Source organism: Lytechinus pictus, chromosome 7 (assembly GCF_037042905.1).
Source record: "Lytechinus pictus isolate F3 Inbred chromosome 7, Lp3.0, whole genome shotgun sequence".
NCBI classification, from domain to species: Eukaryota; Metazoa; Echinodermata; class Echinoidea; order Temnopleuroida; family Toxopneustidae; genus Lytechinus; species Lytechinus pictus.
In genome coordinates, this window is record NC_087251.1 from 12363480 (window position 1) to 12379896 (window position 16417).

At 34.4% G+C, this 16417-nt stretch overlaps 1 protein-coding gene across 1 annotated transcript; it reads left to right on the forward strand.

Moving 5' to 3' along the window:
* Positions 1-4929: 4929 nt before the first annotated feature.
* On the forward strand, positions 4930-16408 carry LOC129265498 (scavenger receptor class B member 1-like). The gene is made up of 8 exons (XM_064101366.1): positions 4930-4965; positions 9103-9260; positions 9986-10127; positions 10341-10571; positions 11098-11149; positions 12623-12692; positions 14629-14810; positions 16320-16408. The coding sequence occupies exons 1-8, from the start codon at positions 4930-4932 to the stop codon at positions 16406-16408; spliced, it is 960 nt and encodes a 319-aa protein (XP_063957436.1).
* Positions 16409-16417: the final 9 nt, after the last annotated feature.

Consider the following 16417-nt stretch of genomic DNA (forward strand, 5'->3'; position numbering starts at 1 on the left):
ATTAATTATTAAGGTTCAGAGTAATAATGATGTGGAATGCGGAAGCTATTTGATGTTTGCAATTTAGTAATATTCATCACCATCATAATCACAATTGTAATCACTATTACTAATACCTAATACCACCATCCCCATCGTCAATCTTACTGGTCTTTACCGTCATATTGTCAAGATCACCATTAATTACCATTGCCACAACTGCTATCGCCATCATCATCCATCGGATACACATCGACGCCTGGGGGTAGGGTACAAGACCATTTCAAGGTGACATTATCAAGGTGACAATTTTCTTCTCTGATATTTCTTAAGCAGTCGCCTACTTTCTGTACCTCTTTTTTCATGAAATCCTGGGTTCGCTACTTCATTACCTAAACCATCTCCATTATCACTACCTGCATCCTCATCACCATCACCACGCCACTACCATCATCATCATTACTACCTGTACCACCACCATCACCATCACCACCACCATCACCACGCCACTACCATCATCATCACTACTACCTGTACCACCACCATCACACCATCATCACCACCACCATCACCACGCCACTACCATCATCATCACTACTACCTGTACCACCACCATCACACCATCATCACCACCACCATCACCACGCCACTACCATCATCATCACTACTACCTGTACCACCACCATCACACAATCATCATCACCACCACCATCACCACGCCACTACCATCATCATCACTACTACCTGTACCACCACCATCACACCATCATCATCACCACACCACTACCGTCATCACTACTTCCACCACCATCATAATCATCATCACCGTCACCACACCACACCAATACCATCATCATCACTACTACCTGTACCACCACCATCACACCATCATCATCACCACACCACTACCGTCATCACTACTTCCACCATCACCACTACCACCACCAACATCATAATCATCATCACCGTCACCACACCACTACCATCATCATCACTATACCTGTACCACCATCATCACCACACACTACTACCGTCCTCATCACTATTACCACCACCACCATCATCACCATTACCACACCATACCATCAACATAATCGCTATCACCAAGACCACCACTACAATCATGTCCATCATCATTGTCATCAGTATCACCATCTTCACCATCATCTTCACCATCACCACCACCTACAAGATCTACAACCATCATCATCATCAATACTGGTTCATATTTTGTCATACTATGAGGTAAAAAGTAATTAATCCAAAACAATATCAAATAATGCATATTGTGAAATATGACACTCAATTAAGTACACATCACTGAAATGACGCATCATGCTTTTCAAAACCAGTCCATCATGGATCTGGATTAGCACATCAAAATCGACTTTTAATACTCATATATTCCATTTTGATATATCATAATTAGCATATCAATATCTTTCTGTCATACATACATACATTCAACAAACAATACTTTATTGTTTTTGCAACCTAGCCTACATTCCAGAAGCGTAAGATTTCTCAAATCGGAAGTCAAATTACAAATCCTTTCCATCCTCATCTAATTAAACAAATATATAAAGATTGTTTTTACATCTATGTGTACATTATGGTGCAAAGTATGGTTTTTATAACTTACATTCTCCAATGGTCAAAGATGACCCTTGACCTTAGCCAAGTATGACCATTGCAGTTTAAGATTAACATTCTTTTTAACTATACAGTGTATACTGTCAATAAATGGTTCTAACCATTCCAAAGCTATAATGATCTACAACCTACTAACTAAACTTACATATTCAAAATCAGTCTTACTCTAGAGAGAGAATATGCAAAGATTGAAGGATACATCAGTACTAAAAAGATGCATCATACATATTGCTGTGAATAAAAATCATTCTTATGTCTTAAATGCTTTCATTTGCGCAACAATCTACCAAATCAAATGAATACAAAAAAAATATGGCAGTGACATCTACATGTAAACTATGGAGAGTTTAAGTTGAGTGTTGGTGTTGAAAGCACAAACTATATTACACAAACAGAATAGTAATCTCATATGACCCGATCAGCTGGAGTTTACAGATCATAGAAAAACTAAATTGTCATAAAGGTCACTTCATGAATAATACTGGACATTGAATTATCCACCTATGCTACCCCATTTTGAAAGGAAATAGGTTTTTGTTTTGTATTGGAAAAATTAATTAAATTGACAGCAGGTCTTGCATACTGCACAAATTAATGCATAAAATACTGTTTATTTGTTTCTGTTTGTCATAACTCCCATAGGAACTCGGCAGGACAGAATTTTTTGCTGGTAAACGCCAAGCTGGTATATAACCAATTACCTTGGAAACATTTTACGTCTAGGTTAATCAGTCATAGTGGCTGACGTAATAGACGACAGATATCACCCTGACATTTGTTTATCAATTACATGTCACTTATCACAGACGTATTGTGAACATGAAGTCAGATAAATACACATCAAATCAGTCCCCAATTTACATTATAGATTAATCAATTATCAGTATTCCAAATTGATTGCAAAGACAACAAAGAATTATTCAGAATTATTACATCAATTATTGAGAAAACATACAGTATTATGTAGATATTATACACATATAAATGACAACTACTAGTAACTGAATCTCAATTTTCACTGAATGCAATATGACCCAAACATTAGCACTTAATTAAAGGGATGGTCCAGGCTGGAGATATTTCTATCTCAATAAATAACGTAAAATTCACAAAGTAAACCGCTGAAAATTTGATCAAAATCGGATAACAAAGTTATCGAATTTTAAAGATTTGCATTATTCAGGTGAAACAGTTCTAGGCATGTCTTTATGAATATTCATTAGGTGGGCTGATGATGTCATATCCCCACTTGTTCTTTTGTATTTTATTGTATGAAATTAGGTTTATTAAAAAAATTCTACCAAGAACTAAAACAATTGGATTGACAATTGATTAAGTGCATTAGTTAGTTATTGCAGAAACTTATTTCATCGTAGTGGAGACACATCATTTACACATGTATGAAAAATGAAACATTTATGATTTCATGTAATAACATAAGAAAAAGGAAAGTGGGGATATGACATCATCAACCCACCTAATGAATATTCATGACGATGCGCATATAATTGTTTTCACAAAATATTGATAAACTTTAAAATTCAATAACTTTGTTATCCGATTTGATATTTTCAGCATTTTGCTCTGTGAATTTTACTCTATTTAGATATAACTATTTTCAGCCCGGACCATCCCTTTTACAGTTGGACAACAACCACATCTGACTGGTCAGAATTATAGGACTTGCAGTAAACCAATAGATAAGAAATTACAAGATTCATTAAATATTCTGGAGGGAAAAAAATTAAGAGCATAACTTACATTGATATGAAGAACAGTCATATCTGGATAAATGTAAAGCACACTGGTGATTGTCAGAGGCCTATTTACAACTCAACATTCAAATATATCCATCATCTACCCTCTGATATCATCTACCCTCTGTAAGCCCATCTGTCAATATAGATTAAATTTTTTTATTGTCTCCTAGATATATCACATACTAAATAGATATATGTTCACCCTTGTCTCAAACAATAGGAGAGGTTACAATGATCAGTACATTTATAGAAATAAATGACTTTGCAGTATTCTAATTCTGATGGAAAAACATTATCTTGCATGTGATGTTTCAATTGACTGGAGATGATTATAAGAAACTCATCTAAGTGTACGCCCAGGTATGTAAAAGTAGAACATTGTTTCATTTTGGACCTGACCCGATACCACTCAACTTGTTACAATGATCTACTGGTACATGTACCTTATGGAGCTTTACAAGTAATACAAACATTTAAGTACGTGGTTCGGTGGTATTATTAGTAATACATAAATAGGTGGTAAATCTAGTAAAAATACGTAAAAAGATGATGAAAATTGTTGAAACCCTTCTTTTGCATATATTAATAATTACAGGTACTACCTCAAATGTAGCGTTGTGTAAGCTAAAAATCAGTTTCTATTATTTCAAAATATCCTCGGAACATTGTTTGTCATTACAATCTAGATACTAAGCTCTTACATGAACTTTCAAAATGGGAGTCTAAGCAAGAAATCATCCTTTGATTCAGAGTACCGGTACCCAGTATTTTTTTCATAATCCCCCTTCCCTAAATGATGCCTCAGATATTTCATTTTCATAATAGGGTGATAATTATACAATTTTCCTTGATTTTAGCAAATTCCTTACCCTTACCCACTTACAATTCCCTGCCATGAAAACCACCATTTTTATGTGCTTTCATGTAAAATCATGTCCATCTTGTAAAGACAGTGGCTCCCCAGCAAAATGTACATAATGCTTGATTTAGGAAGAGGCTTTTGAGCAACTAAGCAGCAACTAAAATGAGCTCCTTTAACTCAAATGTGCATGTGATCTAAAATGCCCTGAAGGTGTGCAGATAATGTCATTGGGAAAGGAATGTCAAAATGAAATCAAATTCTTGCAGAGTCATAATCCTTTCTGGGTTTGAGTGTGCACATATGCAATCGTACATTGTATATAAATGCCCATCACAGAAAATCTAACTGATTGCTCCCCCAAACCTATTATTCCAAATGTATTTCAGGCTGTTGACATGAGTGCACGTGAGTTAATTCTTGAAAATAAATTACACAGGAAACGTTTAGCTAATGAAGGTGATCTTATCAGGCCCATCCATCGGTCCTGTTATCATTCTCACAATAACTAGAGTGGTTAAACTTGGCTTATGTATGGATATAGGATCGATTATGACCTGACTAGATTTTGGGGTCACATAGGTCAAGGGTCATAAAATAATCTGTTCTCATGATGACTAGAAAATAGTCTGATGTTTCTACTTCATACTAGGTTAGTAAAGGAATATGTGAGGGAGGATGACCTGTTTAGATTCTATGGTCATGAGGTCAAAGGTCAGTTCATGAATGCATAAGAAAATTATTTTTATTTATAGAAATTGAGCAATATATTTCAGATCGGGCAATGCCGGAGACATGAATTTTGACTGCTTTTGGTCAAGAATCCATCTAGTTAGCCTAATGATTTTCTGTGCAGTTCCTAAAAAATTAATATGTTCATTAAATCAGACTAATGCTATACTACCAATAAAATCCTTGAAAGACATTGACAAATTTCTTTTCTCTTGGCAATTGAATATTTACAGAAAAATAATGCTTAAAAAAAAATAGTTTGATATTATCAGGAATAAAAGCCCAAATTCTGAAATAGGCTCGCTAGTAAATTCCAATCGTCAATTTCTATGTATGATTTTTTTATCTAGAAAATGACATGCTTAGATTTGCAAATGGGAACACAGCATTTAAATCACAGAATTGATAAACTAACTCTAGGCAAAAACCACAGTCAATGTATGATTGGGAGAGATGACAATTTGGAAATTTTGATGTCAAAACAATACTAATTCCATGCAAATACCAAAGCAAAGTCAAGCAAACACATCCCTGAGTTGCAAGCAAAAAAAAGAAATCTATCTAATCAAACTTGCCAGAAAAAATTGCTACCTTCAGCTTAATGGTTAGACAGGTATACATTATCATGGACAATACTACGTTAAAGATGATTGCAAGTAGAAATGAAGAGTGGGATATTACATCAAAATATGTATTTGGTAATAAAGGCAACAGAAAACTTTAATACCAAACTGCCTATCAATTTTTGACCTCTAAAATCAAAGGAAAATGGTAAGCTAGCCAGTAATAAACATTTGAAAGACCACCTTAATGTGATACAGATAACTACTTCAACGCCCTATTTCATGAAACCTGTTTTCAAATACAAATGATAGAATTCAATTTCAAATTTTCTCTGTCAATTATGTGACTAGATTTCAAAAGCATGTACATGTACTACTATAGTACTAGCATGTCATTTGATATTGATTACAAGATCTACAAAGCTAGACAAGAAAATTGAAGGTAACCAAGTTATAGGACATGTGTGAGAGGATGAGATATACCCAATCAAACTGATCTTCAAAATCAATCTTTACAGTAAAAGTAAGACAATCTAATGATTAAGACTTATATGATCCAGTCACATTTCTCCTGAAGATGGGACCTGTTCATATCATGAAGACAAATTCCTAAACAAAATGTGGAAGTTTTCCCAGAATTCCAAAATAAAGGAGAATTCCGTTTCCGTCACCTGCATGTAAGATACTGTCCCATCAGATCTAACTAAAAAAAATCAACAAAGTAGACATTGAAGCAGGCCTGAATGAAAGGCTGAAATAACTAAGGTTGAAAAAAAATGAACACAACTGTCAAGCATGCCTCCATACACAATGCCACTTTTTAATATGATCTAAATTCCAAATCGGCTGGGTCAAGATGAATCAATGAATATCATGTGTCCACTTCTGTAATTTACTAAAAACTCTTTAATCTTAGTATCCGCAACCTCTCAGAACTCTATCCATGCTGTATTAATGGTGAAGATGAGACAAACATGATTCCAATCTTTATACCCTATATGCTGCTAAACCGTATGACTCAATGTGCATAGCAAGGAAAGCAAAGTTTTTCTCTTTTTTTCATGTTTCAAAGTTCATTCCTTTTATAGTCAAAGTATCATTTTTTTACATTTATAAAAGAAATCAAAGTTGAGTGATATAGTAGAATGGTAGAAATATATATCTGAATACTCTAAGGATCTAGCACAGTGTTAACGTCGTCTCGTGCGAAACCAGATAAATGCTCCCAAAAATTGTTCTGATATTTACATACAATTTTTTTTCACTTTATAAATAATCACGTAAATTATGCAAATGAGATTGGGATAGTTATTTTAAATCTCAGCTGTCAATTCGCTGCCATGTATTTGCGCTTATTATTATCATTAATAATAATAATAATAGTAGTAATGATAATTGGTGTTGCATGCCTTTACTGATATCAAGACTTACCCTAAGAGCTGCTTCCGCATTGTGTTGAACAAAAAGTTTGACTGTTTCACCAGCACCAACAAATAAATCTACTGCTCTCTTATGAGGTACACATCGGACATTTTCACCATTAATCTGCAGAAAAACAGTTGGGAAATTAGTGATTCGATACCTAATATATAATAATATAGCTTGTTACATGTCAGGAGCTCAAGGCGCTCCTACATGTATATATATTACATCCTGCCAGTACTTATTTACCTCACCTGGGTTGAGTGCAGCACATTGTGGATTGATATCTCACTGAAGGAAATTATGCCACGGTTGGGATGTAAACCCACAACCCTGTTTCAAAGTCTTTAGTCCAATCCACTGGGCCACAACGCACAAAAATACAGACAGGGGTTATTGGTGTATGGCTATTTTTGATTTTTTTTTGCATGGGTCAGTGTAAGAAACCACTTGGTATTCTCCAAGACTTCAAGTAACTTTTCAGTAAAAAGCCACATGATTTCAAATTACACAACCATGATTACACATTTTATAATCACAATTACATGTACTTTCTAGTTTCTACCCCATAATATGGGAACTCTCACCAGCAACTCCTAAATATAAGTAAAGCAGTGTATACATGACGTACATGTAGCATATCTGGAAATCTCTTCCCCCCCAACACAACCCATTCTGCTCAAAGAAATATATCTTCATGAAATTTTTTTTTAATTCACCATTTGTTGTGTAATTTTCATTTCAACTGACAGATAAATAATCCTAATCACCAACTGACTGCCAAAACGCATCTTTGATAATGGAAATATTTACAATGTATTACGTTATTCATTAATAAGGAAGTGTTGTTGTTTGATCATTTATTTCCATAATCATATAAATACAGTTCATTACAATACAAATTAAATACATGCAATAATATACATTCATAAAAGTAAAATACATAAACAGCTTACAGAATGCCTTTCAATGAAAACAAGAAAGGGTAATACATGCTAAATTATTTGAAAATGAAAAAAAGGGAAACTAAAATAAGGCCATGTGGCCCTGTAAAATAAGTTCCCTTATATCTATATCTAATACAATAAAATCTATTATGTGTTACTGAAAGACATGTTTAAATAAGTAAATAACTGTCAACTGCTAAAAAATATACATAATCAGAAATTCGACTTTAGTATGAAGGGGGCACTATGTCTGCGCACCTAACACTTCAACTTAAAATTAAACTTGAATAGCATTTAAATTCCACAAAAAAAATCAGTTGATATAATATACCTTATATTCTTATGAGCAAGTGTGCAAACAATTTCATAAAAATCTGAGAGAAATATATGATTTCTTACCATGCCTTACCATACTTCATGTTTTTTTTTCTGCTACCTCCATTTGTTGAATTTAAAAAAGGGCAAGAATATTGGCAGAACATGGTATCCACAAAGTAATCTTGGGGCAACCTAAATCTGGAAAATCCTAGGTACGCCAGTGTATACCATGATATGACCGGGAAATTTTTGGCTCTTGCCCCCCCCCCCCCCCCCCCCCCCTGGCCACCGACCCCTGTTACGCCGCTGATCATGATGATTCAAGATTCTCGTGTGAAAAGGCCCTAAGTTTAATTCGACCCGCCGGGAGATATTGAAATGCCTATTCTAAATCGGCATTCAACTCTTACATGTCCTCAAACACAATGTAAACACTTTTTTTTTCACTTCCTAGGAAGCATTCCAATGAGATTTTGCAAACTCTCGCTGTAGGCATATTACACAAAGTCTTTCGTTTATGATCCTACCGGCTACTCATTTAGCACTTAGATGTAAAGTGGCAAAGTATGGATTAACGCCTTGCCTAAGGATACTATATAGGCCGCGGTGTGATTCGTATGGAAGCCTAACTATAGGCCTAGTTCCAACCATATGTTACATCTCTTAGAAATTGTGTTGATGCTACGTTGAATAAAATTTCACTGTAGATTTTTTATCACCCCAAATTATGCCCCAGAACCCTTTCACGGCACGGCCTTTTTGAGGATATCACTACACTACGCTAAAATCAAAAGTTATACATGTCATAAAATGTTAATTTTTATGAGATTGATCATGAGTTTTATTTAAAAATTTCTCTTTTTTATCAGATGATGATCCTAGATGAAAGTTCAGTGGTGTATCAAGAATGGGCGCATCCAACATTACCAACGTTTTTATCCTATTACATCGTGGATATTCAAAATCCAGAAGAATTCAAGAATGGAGCCAAGCCTATCATCGAAGATAAGGGACCATACGTCTACAAGTAAATATTTTATGAATTTTTATGTAAAGGTGTTAAAGTATGACATTTATGTCTGCTTTAAAGACGTTTTCCCTGCCATACACTGTAAAAAATATTGGGTAAAATTTTTACCACCACGAGGATAATTATGTGTCCAACCAATTTTGGGCAGTATTTTACCCAATGCGGGAAGCATATTGTCCAGTAAAGTTAAATGGGCAAAATTTTCATAACACTGGATAAATAAATATGCCCAATGATGGTTGGACACATAATTACCCTTATGGAGCACTCTATTCTTATTTTAGAGTGTATTATCACAATGCTCAAATTGTGGTATTATCTTCTTGCTAAAGAAAGACCACTCGAAGAAACCATGACTGGTTATCCCTTAATAGTTAACAATGGGTGATTTTAAGTATGGTTTTGAAGTCTGGTGTTGGTGTTGTGACAACACCAATAAATGCATATTCTAAAAGAATCATATGACACATATTGTTTTATCCATACCTATAAACATTTTAGTGGTCGTTTCATTGTTTTCTCTTTTTTGTCTGTCTGTCTCTCTATCTCTTTCTCCCTCTCCCCCTCTTTATCTCTTCCTCCCTCCTTCCCCTACCTCCCTTGTGAACCCACACTTTCTTTTTATCTTTCTATATTTCTTTATTAAATTAATTATTCATTTATTTAATTACTTATTCACTTATTTATTAATTCCTTTTTTTCACTATTAATTGTCTAAATAGGATGTTTGTAGACCGGAAAAACCTGACATTTCACGGCAATGGGACTTTGACCTTCATGCCACATTATATATATTTCTTTGAACCTGAGAAATCGGTCGGCCCAGAAACTGATCGCATCATCACCCCAAATATAATGATGCTGGTAAGAGAGAAATAATAATACAAATAATTGTGTCATATCAACATCAAATATAAACATATATATATATATAATTTGTGAAATAATGATGAACGTGTGTTTCCAAAGAACTCTTATCTTTACCTTATTTGCTGTATTTGTTTATGAATTGACATGTCGTTGTCGTTGTTCTTATCATTACTCCTGTATCATTATAATTTTTATCATTATTGTCAGGCTTCTGTGTTTGCTGGTCGTAATGATTCAAATGAGACTAAGAGTGATATGAATACTTTTCTCAATCTGATCGGAGAAGAGGTGACCCTAAATCTAACTATCGGGGAGCTCATGTGGGGCTACAGAAGACTGGGATGGGGTCCATTGAAGCGTTTTGTATCGACTGGCGAGTTTTGGGTACAAGAAAACGAGGAACAAAAGGAGTGGATGAGACCAGGTTTTCTGTCGCCGGTAAATGAAAATCACTAATTTAGAATATCGCACTAAAGTATCTGGTCGTTTCTCAGAATAAATATATCATAGAGAATAATTTGTAACTTGTATCTCGACATGCTCAATGTTTTTCAGAACATTTTGCTCCAAGATAACAAATATAGTTTGAGCCCTCAACAATTATGCACGGAGAAAGTCCATTGCACTTTGTTTCATACTGGATGAAGGTGATTTTCAAACTTTTTCTTTACTGAATATAATCATATGGGACTCCATATTAAATAATTTTATTTCTGAAGAAAATAAAATCTCAAATTACTGGGGTAAACCAACGACAGATTGGTGGTGGTCAGAAGAGGCCAATGCCATCAGGGGAACAGGTATGTTCTTAATTTTGTTTTCATCTTCTTGATAGTTTTCTTTGTGCGTTGAGAACAAAAGTTTAATTTATCAATATCTTGTACCAGCATGGTTGAACATGGCTTATCGGTTTTTTTTTCCGTTTCTGGCCATATAAATGATTCCCTCCCACTTAACTCCTCAGAATCAGACCTCTTCGAGTGACGATGATGACCACGAAGAGTGTCCCTACTTCAGTAATATCCACTACTACTCTACTACTTCTACTATGATTTTTACTACAGCAACAACACAACTACTACTACTACTATACTACTACTACTACTCTAGTCTACTACTACTATTTCTACTATTACTACTACTACTTCTACTACTACTACTACTACTACTACTACTACTACTACTACTACTACTACTACTACTACTACTACTACTACTATTACTACTACTACTACTACTGCTATTGCTGCTACTACTACTATGTCTTCTAGTACGTCTATGCTACTACTAGTAGTACTGGGCCTACTTCTTTCTAATAATACGATTACTATTACTGCTACTATTACTACTACCAATGCTACCACTATTACTACTATACTACTACTACAAATTTTGATAATAGTACTAGTATTTATATTGCTAAACACTTGCATTCCCTGTTTTTCAATAATCGAGTATATATGTAATTTATCGCTTATGGGGCCTATCGTCATACTGATTTACTCTAGTTCATTACTGAGGTCAACTGTTTGCAATGCACTTGGACATTGTTGACGGTCTCCTGTTTTTCTTTTTATCTTACCCAATAACCTTTGGAAATATTTTATGTTGTTATTCTATAAAACTTCTTTAACAAAAGTGGGTGATGTAAGTGCAAAATTCGCATTCGTAATATATAGCTATATTTGACTCCAGTTAATAGCTCAGATCAGTAATGTTTGCATAATAATTCCACTTAAGTACAAGGGGTCCTCTTATCTGATAAAACAACCTTTGGAAATATTCTTTAGTGATATTTTATAATTTCTTAATTGATAATTAGACAGTGATGTAAGTGCAAAATTTTCTCTTATACAACCTCGAATTTTGTTTAGTTAAGAAATGTGTAGACCTACCCTACATTAAGATGGAATTCAATTGCTTTTTAGTCAAATTAACTCCAACTAACCCTATGTAGAGTGTTTGAAACCATTTTCTTAAAATATTTGCTCTTAAATGATTAATTGAACTGAAACTAAAGTATATCAAGCAGATATCAGCATAGGGATCAAATTATCGAGATGTCAGGTCGATGGATTGATGTTTCATTGTATGTGGATGTTGTATGTGTGCGTATGTGAATTTGCGGCGTGTAATAAGCGTCCTTAACGTGTAGTCAGCTCTTTATCTTTATAGTTCGGTATTTTTAGGAGTACGTGCAATGTGTGTGTTAAATATGTGTGTTGATAAAAGGGCGCATGAGGGTGTGAGATAGATGTGAGATTGTTTTGGTTAAGTGGGTGTGTGTTGCGTGTGAGCTAATGTACTCCATTAAAAAACAAAGTATGCATGTACATAAATATTGAAGGGTGGGGTGTGTGGGGTAAGTTTGGGTGAGTGTGTATGGATGTGCTTTACCTTTTCTATGATCTTACCTAGCATTATATTTTAAACTCTCCTCCATCATGTCTAGGTCTACTTTGTATTAGATTTTTTTTTATATCGATTAGATGGAACCATGTTTCACCCTTATGTGAAGAAAACCGAAGAACTTACCATGTTCAACCCTGAATATTGTAGGTAAGTAAGTTTTCTCTTGAAATTAATCTCCGCCCTGTTAAAAAGTTGACTGTAGAAATATCAGAAAGAAAATTAAAAATGATGTTGAAGGTTTTCCATTAAAGATTAAGTTATTAGAATTTAAAGTTTTTGATTTGTGACGCCATATACGAGAAACTACCCCCATTATGTTATGTTATATAAAATGCAAAATATAAATTTCTAATGGTTCATGATGACTAAAACTTTTCTTCTTTCAGGAGTGGGAGTGAAATAATTTGTCTTTCATTGTTTGTTGTAATTCACAAAACATGGGAAGCCTCTCGCATATGACGTCACAAAAAAATTAATAACTTCTTCAATCTTTGATGGATTTTCGTCAAACCTTCACCAATAGTTTTTACTATTTTTTCTCTCATTTTTACAACAATCTCTGGGTCAGGATGAAGTTCCCTTTTAATTGCTGCAGGTGTGCAAGTTGGTTATAATCTACCACTGAAGGATTGGATTGTGTTTACTATAATTTGTGTGTCTGATTTACTTACTTTATATCTCATGAAGATTTGGTTACGATCATATTTTTTTATTCTCCTGTCCTCTATGATAGAAACAAATAAATAAATATAAATATAAATAAATAAATGAATAAATAAATAAATAAATGAATGGATAAATAAATAAATGATAAATAAATGTGAATTCAAACATCTTATTTTGAAATATTTTGTTTCAGATAAATATTTTTTTCATGGGATTTCTTATATCTATCAATAGCACGTGTTAAATGTGATCAATATAATTAATATTCTTAGATTAAATGAATATATGTCTTAATACAGTAACAACCACAGTTTGGTTGCCGCATTATTTTGTCATCATGCAGTTTATAATCAGTTTATGTTGTATTTTTTACGTTTATTTATTTTAACTCGCAGTAGGCCTGTGGAATATGGGTCTGTAATTTGCTTGACAAATAGGAATGCCTTGAAACATCGACGGCAACAATCTAGTCTAGTCACCATAAAACTCCCATCTGTACATATACGCTCAAATGGCTTCATGTAATCTACTAACGATGCAGAAGTAGGCCCTATGCCATTTTGAAATATGCACGGTTTAAGTTTAGCAAAGCAATTTCTGTGCAGTATAATAGAGTACCAAAGTGATGAGGTCACAAAAAACTTTTTTTGTATTTCAGCATTTTTGATACCATATTTTGGTAGGGCATGATGAAGAACCCCCACTACTAAAATTTGGTGAGAATCGGTCCATGGGGGTCTGAGATATGACTTCATGAATACATAATTAGCCCCATTGAAGTCAATGTATTATTGGCCTGGTTCTAAATGTTAGGAACCAGGCCAATAATACATTGACTTCAATGGGGCTAATTATGTATTCATGAAGTCATATCTTGGGGCCCCATGGACTGATTCCCACCAAATTTGGGCTGTGGTGTTTTTTCATCATGATCTACCAAAATATGGTATACAAAACGCTGAAATGCAAAAAGTGAAAATTTATGACGTCACACTTCGGTACTCTATAGTGTATAATTAGGCCTGGGGTAAACCCGCACAATAGATGCGTTTTACCAACCCACTCCAAACACCTTTTTATTATAGGCCTATCAACGTTTAATGGTGAATCATTCGTATACACTCACATGTGTATTACGCCTAATATATGCATTCATGTTTTGAAACATGATTATTGATAGAAGGTCGCCAAACATAAGCATACATTTTTAAAAAGCCGAAAACCCGAAAGCAATCAGACTTTTCCCTACAAAGCAACGGGTTTTCATGAATAAACAATGACTAGCTTTCACGTCCAGCCACCAGGGTCCTGCATGGGATACAAACGGCATCCATTTAGTTTGACGACAATCATGCTGTGTATATAGGCCTACCAATCTGAGTTGTAGTGTTAGTGATAATCTAATTTATAAATGCAGGTCTCTGGATTACGTTTACGAGAAGGACGTCAATTTCAGAGGTATTCCGCTGTTGAGGTTCAAGCTTGCCCCACACACGTGGTCTAATGCCACCGTTTATCCACCCAACGCGGGCTACTGCTCGGGTAATCCTGAATTGTGTGGCGTATCAGGATACATGAGGCAAGATCCATGTCGTCAAGGTACAAACAATTTTGACATTACAGGTTGATGGAGCGATGCCTCGAGGGGGGGGGGGGCAAAGGGGCGACTGCTCCCTATGTTTCTTCAATAATTGATGAAAAATGAGGAGTAAAAGGCTTTTGCTCCTCTTTGTTCACTAGTTTAAATCCATAGGGGGTGGTCGCATCCTGCTCCCAAGATAGACCCTGGAGAAAGGACGAAACAAAAAACGACACAAATATTATTTTCATTTCTTTTGTGTGTCATTCTTAATCATTTTTTTTTTCATCATAGAAAAAATACTGGTAAATAAACGCATCCCTGCTAGCTCTTTTTAATATATCTCCCTTCACTGTATATACAATCTATCCTGGCTTGCATGTGGCGGTCACTGCAATTCTGTGTGTGTGGGTTGGTGGGTGTGTGTGTCTCTCTGTTTTAAGTATATTGAGAATTACATATCAACACACAACCCAATTTCAAACTCAAAGATATAATGATAGAGAATATGAGACATGCTAGAGTGAGACTAAGAAATATAGTGCATTGAATCTGAATCTGAATTTAGACAGTAAAAGTATTTATTTATTTATTTATTTTTGTTTTATTTATTTTATACTGCAGGGTAGGCCTGTTCAGTTCTTAAAACTGCTTTACAAAGGCGCCTTGCAGTTTAAAATACATGTCAAGATAACTATGAACAACAACAACAAACAACATCAAAAATACAAAATACAAAATATCTAACATCAGAAACAATTAACACCAAAATATAGAGTGGGAAGTGACAATTTAAACATACATAGCATTGTAAATCAATGAAATATCATTTCGCTCTTTATCAATTCGTATGAAAGGCCTTTGCATAATTTTTTAAAAACTAACAAGGAGGTACAAACTTGTAAATTTGAAGGAAGTGCATTAAATAATTTGGGTCCGACATATGCGAAAGATTTTCTTTTATGTTCAATTCTAGCTTTAGGAAGCTGAAGGGGGCATCGTAAAGAAAACCGTGTCCTGTATTTCACGGGCCGTTTACATACTAAAGGTTTTAAATAATTTGGAACTAAATCATTCATTATTTTATATACAAGAACACAATACTGATATTTTATACGCTGATCTACTGATTGCCACTTCAGTGACTGCAACAAAGAAATTTGTGATGTGCAATAGCTCAAAATTAGTAGTAGTATTGGACAGAAAGAGGACGTGCAAGTTTAAACCATGCATTTTATACACTTAATTTGTTTGTTGTATATTGATTGATGTGCACTATCATTACTTATTTATGGATTGAAAATGTTGTATTTATGACCATTTATGTGCAGTTTCCATTTTGTATGCGAAAATTAATTTTCTAGAATATAAAAAGAAATTGAAGTTGTTTAAGGTTGGGGACAAGCAACGGATAACAGTCGGTTTATCAAAATTGAAGCATGTGTCTCTTCATGGGCCATGGTCTTTTATGTCTTTATTGATATATCTCTGATATTTGCATATACATATTTGAATATTTAATCTTTCAGGTAGTCCATCAAGTATCTCGAATCCACATTTCTATGAAGGAGACCCTTCACTAATTAATGCCGTAGAGGGCTTGAATCCAGTCAAATAACTTCGTGAA